This window comes from Lactuca saligna, chromosome 8, assembly GCF_052625555.1.
Source record: "Lactuca saligna cultivar CGN05327 chromosome 8, ASM5262555v1, whole genome shotgun sequence".
In the NCBI taxonomy this organism is placed as follows: Eukaryota; Viridiplantae; Streptophyta; class Magnoliopsida; order Asterales; family Asteraceae; genus Lactuca; species Lactuca saligna.
Window position 1 is genome coordinate 20,503,858 of NC_136424.1, and position 10,183 is coordinate 20,514,040.

The 10,183-nt window shown below is 30.8% G+C and overlaps 1 protein-coding gene across 2 annotated transcripts; it reads right to left on the bottom strand.

Moving 5' to 3' along the window:
• Nucleotides 1–381: 381 nt before the first annotated feature.
• On the bottom strand, nucleotides 382–3,110 carry LOC145012515 (patatin-like protein 6). 2 transcript variants are annotated; one of them, XM_078971316.1, is made up of 3 exons: nucleotides 2,864–3,110; nucleotides 1,520–2,774; nucleotides 382–769 (listed from the first exon to the last, which is right to left on the bottom strand). In XM_078971316.1, exons 2-3 carry the CDS (start codon nucleotides 2,660–2,662, stop codon nucleotides 500–502), a joined length of 1,413 nt encoding a protein of 470 aa, XP_078827442.1. In that variant the 5' UTR covers nucleotides 2,663–2,774; nucleotides 2,864–3,110; the 3' UTR covers nucleotides 382–499. The 2 variants fall into 2 exon arrangements, with proteins under 2 accessions (XP_078827442.1, XP_078827441.1); XM_078971315.1 differs by having other exon boundaries at nucleotides 1,520–3,110.
• Nucleotides 3,111–10,183: the final 7,073 nt, after the last annotated feature.

The following is a 10,183-nucleotide window of genomic DNA, read 5'->3' on the forward strand; positions in this document are numbered from 1 at the left end:
GTAATAAAAATAAGACTATGAAAACAAAAAAGTTACACAACTAAAAATATGTAACTACAACAATGACATGTCTATGAGTCTAGTCTTGTAAAAATGAGATACTAACTTTATTTCTATAACAGTTGGATATTATATAACTATATACAAATCAAAAGGTCTTTGTTCTAGCAGTAATGAGTGACTTTTTTTAATTGAGATGTGATGTACATATATAGTAATTTAAGATTAGACCGTTCTTAAAAAAAATATAACAATATACACATAATGAAACCTTCGTGTTTTTTAATAATATGGTGACATTGTTTTAGACTTTTTGGTGTGATTCGATTTTTATATTAAAAAAACCGACTTTAAAATTTCGGTTTTTCAATAAAAACATCATTTTGACTTTTAGAAAAATTCAAATATACAAGCAAACAATTATTTCCAAAACCAGTCCCCAATGTTTTTAAAATATTCGGTCCATAGCCCTCACAAACTTTTTTAAATGATGAAGCGATTATGTTTGTTTGAAAGTAGGTTGCTTAAATGCAACATTAGGTGCAACGCAACAACTCCTTCTCTGATGCTCTAACACGACCTCTTCGGCAAACCAATCCAGTTTCTCAAAATTAGTCTGCTCTCCGATCCTTTTACCCCCAAACAATACTGATTCCACGTTTTTCTGTTTCAACATCTCATCAGCTATTCCAATAAGTACATTAGCATCGTTGGGACAAGGATCCGCATCAATATTGGCCCTTTGAGGACCCATGGTGAACCCGTTTGCCTATGAAATAAAAAATTTAATCAAAATTATATAAAACATTATATGAAAAAAGTCTTATTTATATTGGTAACAATATGAAACAAAAAGAAATTATATTTTAGTACAAACGGATTTTATCTAAAAAGAAATCCACATCATTTTCCATACCCATATGGGTATATTCCCTTTCCAAAGTAAAGAAAACCATTTTAATCGCTTGCCAACTCTCAATTACATATGGAAATGAGTTAAAAATACCATCTTTTTCATCAGATGTATTCCACTTTCCAAGATTTTAATGACATGTTGACATTGACATCAAATTCAACCAATAAAAAAATATTTTAAAAAAATAAACCGAAAGTTTTATCAAAATATAAATACGTCACTATTTTCGTACCATACAAATCGGTATTTACCTATTTATATATAGTGATTGACTACCAACAACATGTTTTCTCCATCAACCTTGTATTGCCCTTGTAATTTTTTTTTTTTTTGCACGTGTAGTAGACTTTTATGATTATACTATTCTTAATTAATATAATTTATATTTAGATAAACACAACGAAAAAATAGATCAAGACAATTCTGAAACGTGAATACGTGATTAATAATAATAATAAGTCATTTTGTTAAGGGAAGTGTAAAATCATTATATACTAACATCTTTTACTTTACATAAGTTTATATTTAAAAAAAAAAATGTTAAAGTGGAAAGTGAAACACCCATGAATAATTGGATATGAAACTATGGAAGTGGGAAGATACCTGGATACGGACGTAGTTACTACACCGGCTCTGACCGAAGGCCATGGCGACGGCATGGTCCACCATGTCGGCGGAGCTATCACCGGAAATTCGAGCCATGGGTCGAGCCCAATCTTTAGCCTTCCACCCTTTGACTTGATTGTAATCATAATTCCCTTCATGAAGTTGACTGGTGCCCAGTGAAAGTACCAAAAGGTCCTCCACCCCGCGCACGAATGGAAATTCCTGCTTATTATGTAACACGTGGGTGATCGCCGCCGCTGTGGGGTTGCTCATGGCTAAACCGCCGTCAACTGCAGTACATCGGGTTTTTCCATCGACGGAGTTCATTGGGACAGGTTGGAATAAGTCCGGTTCAGCTGACGTGGCGCGGCAGACCTCCCATAGACGGAAGTTGAAGCTGTCTGTTTCCATGGCGTCCGCTCGGGAGAAGAGAAACGGAGCTGAGCTGGAGAGGTCGTAGCAGGGGATTAAAACCGGCTTCAACGTGTCTTTTAAGGTCAAACTCTCACCGTTGACCACGAATGCTTCTTTCATTGCGTTTTCAAATGCTGCCGTGGCATGGTTTATCCCTCCGTCACCGCCTCCGCCTCCGCCGCGGAAAATCCTTTTCAATAAACCTCCAACGCCGCCGCCGGTGGAACTCGATTTCTGATGATACAACCGTTTCCCTTGCTCCGCCAGAAACCTCCACGTGTCCTCCGCTTTGAAAATCGGAACACTCTGGTTTTTGCTTCCGAATAGCATCGCCGTGAACACACCTCCGACACCTGTGCCAGCGGCGACATCGATATAATCGGCGATTCTCGCGTTCGGATTGCCGGATTTCGTTTTCAACGCGTTCTCTAGATGAGCTAGGGCTTTACCTGCTAGAATACTCCGCATTCCTCCGCCATCAATCGAGAGCACACAGATTTTACCTCTCTGGTTCGTCGTAGATTGAACACCACCGTCATCAGCCACCGCCAGTGACGTCGGCGTGAAAGATATTTCCGGAGAAACTTGCTTAGGTTTCCAAAGCTTCGATTCGTCGTAACCAAATAAGAATTTGCTTTCGAGGATCGAAAAAATCTCGTAGCTGAGCTTATCGGTGTCCATGCTACGCTCTTGCACCAATTCCATCGATTCACGATTCGAATCCATTTTTCCCCAAACAGATCTTCCTTACTTCAAATAGCAACAGCTATGAATATGATTTCGTAAATCTTTACACGCAACCTCCTTAAAATCAAAGCCCTAAAGTCTATGTCTACCTCTGCATTCAATTTCCGGACAGATATAGCTTTCAGTTCTTTTACCACTTTTACTCAATCAACCAGAAGAAGAATAGTAGGTAAATCTTACCACATAATTCCCGCCAAAAAAGAAACACGATCTCATTTCACAACCATAGTCGTCAAATTTCCTTATCACAATTAAAGAACTTAATATCAGTTCCCTTTCGTTGATTTGAAAGTCAATTCAACATGGAATTCAACAATAACATCAAAAAGGAAAGAAGGAACGAAGAATGAAAAAGACGAGTCTATAGAAATTCAAGAAAAGTGACAAATGGAGGACGTGAGAAGGAAAGAACACAGCGATTCCAGAATATATGTATTCTTCAAGATTTTATTATTTATATATGAAAAGGAGCAGACATTCACCAACAACAATTTTTATAAACAATAAAAAAATCGTATAATATTTGTAGAGAACGTCGTCTTCCTTGTAGTCGATTTGTCTCTGTTTCTTGTCAGATTTAACCATGGTCGGGTGTTGAGAGCCATAGTTGACGAGTTTATTTGATGATGTAAATATTTTAAAATTTAGTCTCTTTTGTTTTAGGTCTTTACATTTTATTCCCTTAACTATATGTAATGATAACTCGGTGAATGATAGTAGGAGTATAACTAGTTGAGCCATCTAGTAACATATTTGAGACCAACTCGGAAAATACTGGAATACAACATTGAGCCGAGCTCGAGTATTAGAATACTCTGCTCATGAAACTCACAGGCTTGATCGAGCATAGTTATATTAACATTTTCATCATTTGTTTTATTCATATTTTCATATTATAGTACAGAGTTTATTAAAACTCAAGAGCTTAATCATATTTGTATCACAATTTAATGTAATTATATCTTTTTATTAGCTAATCAGGTCGACTCGAGCAAAGCTCAAAAGTCTCAATTATTAAATCGAGTAGGAGCTAGAAAATTAAGGCTCGAGCAGAGTTTCGAGCTCAAGTTTTTTAATCGAATCGAGTTGCAAGTTTGCCAGTATTCAATTGAATCCGGTTTGATTACACCTTATGATGCTATCACATTTCACAATGATGATAATCAATGATGGTCTAACTTGTGTAAAATATGAGAGTGTTTACAGTTTTGAAGTTGTCGTTCTACGTTTTTTAAATACTTTGTAATTTGTATATATAGATTAGATCAAGTATAGTCACCGTCGATATGGACAAATCCAATGGTCAATATTCATTAGAAGTCCAATCTAATTTAGGTGCAGAAATTGATTTGTTTTTGAGCGGACATCAACGGCCGGAAAATGAGTTTGTCAGAGTAAATATTCCCCGGCGGCAACTTGAAACGCCGTGGACGATATAAACGACGCCGTAATGAAAACGGAGAGCCACTAAATATCCCGGAGCGGGTCACCCATCCACCTAATTGCCTTCAAGTGGATGACGTACCGTAAAAAAGTCAGGGCCACCTCACAGTTGCCGTTCTGTTGGGTCCAGGAAGTGCGTCACCTCCGTTTACCCCTTTTGTTACTGCAAAAAAAAAAAAAAAAAAAAACAAAAAAAACAAAAAAGGAGTAGATTATAGAAATGATCCCTGAGGAATGAGGATTGATCAAATTTAGTAGGTTATATTTTTTTGTTTGTAAAAATTGTACCCGTTCTTGATCACGCAAATTACATTTATTATTATTTTTTTTAATTTACAATTATACACCTATATTATTGTTTTTATCTTTACTTTAATAGAATTACTATATATATTACTAAGTGTGAGACCCGTATATTATACGGGTTAATTTAAAAAATGATTAAATATAAAATATAAAAATGAAATATTTTTTAATTTACAACTTTAAAATAAGAAAGAAGGAAACGTATTTATTATAATTTAATACCATATATATGATATTTAATACTTTACATATATAAATATATGACTTTAATTAAAAATTAAAACAAACCAAAAATTGATAAGTGGATAATATTTATTTCAAAATTGCCACAAAATGACACGTGTCAAAACTCATGAGAGATTGACAAGTGGCAAAAAAAAAAAACCTTCATTTATTAAGGAGTAGTAGGTGTGAGCCTCATGTATTATATGGGTATATTTAAATTAATTAAATATGTATAAATATTTGAGAAATTTGAATTTATAAGAAACATAAGAAAAATATTGAATTACTAAAATTAAAGTGTTTTTTTTTCTAAATTTAAACAAATCATTTAGATAAAATAATCAAAGCAAATTAATCACATTTTATTTTAAAGTTTTGAAATTATAAAGAAAATCCATTAATAAAATTGATATGCATTTATTATTAAATTTAAATACCATATACAATTTAATAAAATAGGAAAACCACAAAATTACATATGGAATAAAAATTAATTCAAAATAACCACAAAATGGCATGTGTCAAAATGAATGAGAGTGTGACAAGTGTAAAAAAACATTCATTTATTAGAGAAGACTAGGTATGAGATCCGTATATTATACGGGTTAATTTAAAAAAAATTAAACATTAAAATGTAAACAGTAAATATTTTTTTAATGTAAAACTTTAAAATAAGAAAGGAAAAATGTATTCATTGCAATTTAATTATATATAGATTATATTTAATACTTTACATATATAAATATATGACTTTAATTTTAAAAACTTAAACAAATCAAAAATTGACAAGTGGATAATATTTATTTCAAAAATACCACAAAATGACAAGTGTCAAAACTCATAAGAGATTGACATGTGGCAAAAAAAACCTTCATTTATTAAGGAAGATTTCTAAAATTATTTTTATTTTTTAAATCAGTTATCTAAATTATAGAAAATCATATTATTTATTTATTTATTTATTATTTTATTTATTTATCTTTGATTTTATGATTAAAACTTTTTTTTAATGTTTTTGACGTTTTATTTAAATATATTTTTAATGTTTCTTTTTTGAAGTTTTGTTCCTCCAATATAATTATTTTTAATGTTTATTTATTTATGTTTGTTTATTTAATAAATGAACGAATGTAAACAAAAGTTATCGTTCGTTTAGTTAAACGAACGAACATGAACAGTTGTCTCGTTTATTTATTTATGTTCGTGAACGTTCGTTTATGATATTTGTTTACGTTCATTTATGTTCGTTTGTTTAATTTATTTATATTCATTTATGTTTAATTTTTTATTATATTACCATATTATATCTTCGTTTATGTTTATATATGTTTCATTGTGTTTGTTTATCGTTGTTCATTTATATTCGTTTATGTCCGTATTATATGTTCGTTTATGTTTATATTCATATATGTTTAATTTTTTTTATTATATTACCTTATTATACTAAACGAACATAAATGAACAAAAATAAATAAATACAATTGAACATATATGGACATAAAAGAACATATAATATGATAATATAATAAAAAAAAAGTGAACATAAATGAATATAAATAAATTAAACGAACGAACATAAATTAACGTAAACAAGCATCATAAATGAATGTTCACGAACATAAATGATTGAACGAGACAATTGTTCATGTTTTTTCGTTTAACTAAATGAATAATATTTGTTATTCATGTTCGTTCATTTATTAAATAAACAACATAAACAAACTTTCCGCCGAACAATTTACGAACAGTTCACCGAACATCCTGTTAGTTTACAGTCGTACATATAAGTGAATGATGTAAGCAAAAAACACATAAAAAACAACATTAAATAATTATATTTGACGAACAAAACGTCAAAAAAAAAAACATTAAAAAATATATTAAAATAAAACGTCAAAAATATAAAAAGATTTTTAATACACAAAAGTAAAGATAAATAAATAAAGCAAAAGATAAATAATAATAATATGATTTTATATAATTTAGATAATTGATTTTAAAAAAAATAGTTTTATATATATATATATATATATATATATATATATATATATATATATATATATATATATATATATATATATATATATATATATATATATATATATATAAAGAAAAAAGAAGGAAAGGGTAATTTGATCTTTTTATATTGATCCAAGACCAACAATGTAATTTTCACAAACCACAATGATGTAACATATCAAATTTTAAATTTAGGAACCAAAACTAAGAATTCGACCAAACCATAGTAACTATTTCGGTAATTTAATCCTCAAAAAATAAGGAAGAAGGTAAATGTAAATTTGATTTTGCTTTTGCTTTGGATAAATATTGCGGTACCCTAAATATTAATATAACACGTTTATTTTTTAATGTAAAATGCAATTTTAATATAAAACATAAATTTAATATAAATTCTCCATATTCTTTGAAAGAAACCAACATTAACATTTGAACTCAACAAGATGTTCTAGAACCTATTGAGTCTCTCATAAAAGAGTTATTAACGAACGTAAATATAGTATCACCTATTATCCGTCAGTAGTATAGTAGAATATATCATAAACTAGAAAGATATGGTTTGCTCATATCTAATGGTAATGAATCATTTGTAGATGATAAATTAATATACTAGTTATCATGAAGTCATGACGTCCTAGAATCTACTAAATGGAATGTGGTTATGAAGAAAAGATATAATCCATGCATAATAATCAAGTACAAGACTTGGTTGATAAATCACCCGAATATAAAACATTTGGATGCAAATGAGTCTTCAAAAAAAACAACATAGATGGCAAGTCACATACATATAAAAACAAACTGGTGACAAATGGTTACACACAAACTCATGGTGTAACAATGATGAAACTTTTTTACTAATTTCTCTTTTAAAGTCTATTAGGATACCGATCATCATAGGAGCATTTCATAACTATTAAATATTTAAATATGGAAAATTGATGTAAAAACTACTTTCCTTAATAGAAAATTTTCAGAGGATGTGTTTATGACACAACGTGAGGGTTTTGTACATCCCAATAATCCAAATAAAATGTGTAAGCTTCAGAAATCCATTTATTGACCCAAGAAAGCATCTTGCAATTAAAATCTTTGATTTTATGAGAAATTAAGGAGTTAGATCTTTCCAAAAGTGAAGATGAACCATTTGTATATGTGAGGGATAGTGGTAGCATTATAGTCTTCTTTGTTCTATTTGTTTATGTAATAATCCTTATAATAATGATGTCCCTACTTTCCAAAGTATAATAACTTGGGTAGGTAATTGATTTTCTATGAAATACATGGGAGAGGTAGAATACTTTATGGGTATCAAGATCCATAGAGATGGATCTAGACACCTTACTAGGTTAAGCCAAAGTACAAATACAAATAAGGTCTTGAATAAAATCAAGATCCATGACTCCAAGAAGAGGTCCATACCTATGCAACATAGTTTGGCATTAAGCATAAATCAGTTTCCTAGTTCAGACAGGGAACTAGAAAAGATGGATCAAGTATTATATGCTTCTATTATAGTATGAACCATGTATGTAATGATATTTATTAAGCATGATATGTGGTATACCTTGAGCATAACGAGTCAATATTAGGTCAATCATGGAGAAGCCATGTGGATGGACATCAAGAGCATTATCAAGTAATTGAGAAGCACAAAAGACATGTTCATGAATAAATACTTATGAGGAATAGCTCCAACTAAAGGATTAGACTAATGAAAGCTTCCAAAATTGATAGAAAAACGATTCCTCCTTGTAGTTAGAATTCATGTTCTTATTAAATAGGGGAGTGGTGACTTGGAGGAGTTCCAAGTAAGATAGCATAGTTTATTTGACAACATAGGTTAAACCTATTTTAGCTAATGGGTTTGTAAAGGATGTTATATAGATGAAGGAGTTCATTTGAGATCTTGGTGTGGTCACATAAGTGATGGGTTATGAGCATAACTACATCCTATGTGATCATGCAACCCTAATTTCTTTGAATCTAAGTTTTTCACTAGTTAAACATGCAATTAAATACCAAATCAATAAACCCTAGATCTAGCATACAATTTTGAAAATGATATAACAAAAGGGTTTTGATGATTACCTTACTTGTTATGTAGTAATAATAAGAACTCTTTGTAGATCCTTGACTCTTGAAAGGTTAGTGCCTCAAATTTTGCGCCTCTAATGGCTTACAAACACCACTAGCAAGAAAATGAAAGATAAGAGGAGTGAAGCACTTATAATTGTGGCTAGGGTTTCTTCTTAGCAAGCATTGGCCGAAAATCCTAAGCCTATGGGATCTTTATATAGCTGAGGGCTGCTAGCGTTTCTGAAGAAAACCCTAATTTCCTGCTTAAGGCTTAAGCAGTCCATGGACTCATACTAAGAAGCCTTGGACGAAATCTATTGGGCCTCCCTATAGTTTTTCGTCCACTCCTAATTAAGGAGTCCATCAGCCCAGTTTCACCACTATCAATGATTTGCAAAACAACCTTGTTCTTTTAATCAGTTCCTTTAATCCCAAAATTAATTCCAAATTAATTTATGATTAAATACTAATTAAATAACATGATTTCTAATTAATATATTATTTTCATAATACATTAATAAATCAATTTATTATTCCAAATAAAAAATTCAACCTCTGTCTCCAAAAGTCATCCTGTCATGTTGTTAGGGTGAAGGCAACCCAAAAGAACCATGCTCCTATCAAATCAAGTACATACCAATTATAGTTATGGGCTTAGACATCTAATCTAATAGTCTCCCACTTGGATAAGTCTAATATCTATAATTTCACATATGACTTCAAATTTTGACCAGCAATCGTAGTTTTCAAAAGCCGTTGTCGAACTCTGACCTAGTCAGTTGTGTGTCCTTAAGATAAGGGATCATATAATCCTTTGTTGTGCAAGATATCATGTGGACAAAGACATGAAACATAATCATTCTCATTTTCTAGTAGTTTGTTTCTCGGTTTTTGATTTGTATGATGAAGAACTTAATTGAACACATCAATTCAGTACTGATCAGGCTTGACACATAAGTCAACACCAAATCATCGAGGGGCCCAAGATATCGCTTTTACCCCTTGGGATAAAAGGAATAGATAAACTTTGACTTATATTCTTGTACTATTTACTCATAAAATCGTACATAACAATACGTTTTATAACATCAAGTTACTGATGCGTCTACGCATTATCAATGCAAAACCAACTCGTAAACAACAACTCATATATTTCAGTTTAAAAAATGATATTATCGTCTCATAACTACTCATGATAAATTCCATGAAGTAATTCTATGAGCATGGGTTTAATCCAATACTCAAATTCCCATTTCATGAGTACTCATGAACGCTGCATCAAACCATTGATATGTCTAAACACTTAGACAATATACAAGCTAATTCATGAAAGTCTTAATTCATTACTTACTTCCAAAGTATGATCAATTATGGATAATTTGAATAATCCAATTATTCGGAAGTAAAATATGCAAAGTTGAAACACAA

What these genes read in the sequence shown, in the direction of transcription:
- LOC145012515 (XM_078971316.1), bottom strand. Translation starts at nt 2,662, where the DNA reads ATGGATTCGAATCGTGAATCGATGGAATTGGTGCAAGAGCGTAGCATG. An exon ending in GTAACTACGTCCGTATCCAG is followed by an intron (nt 770 to 1,519) that starts GTATCTTCCCAC and finishes TTTATTTCATAG; the next exon opens with GCAAACGGGTTCACCATGGG.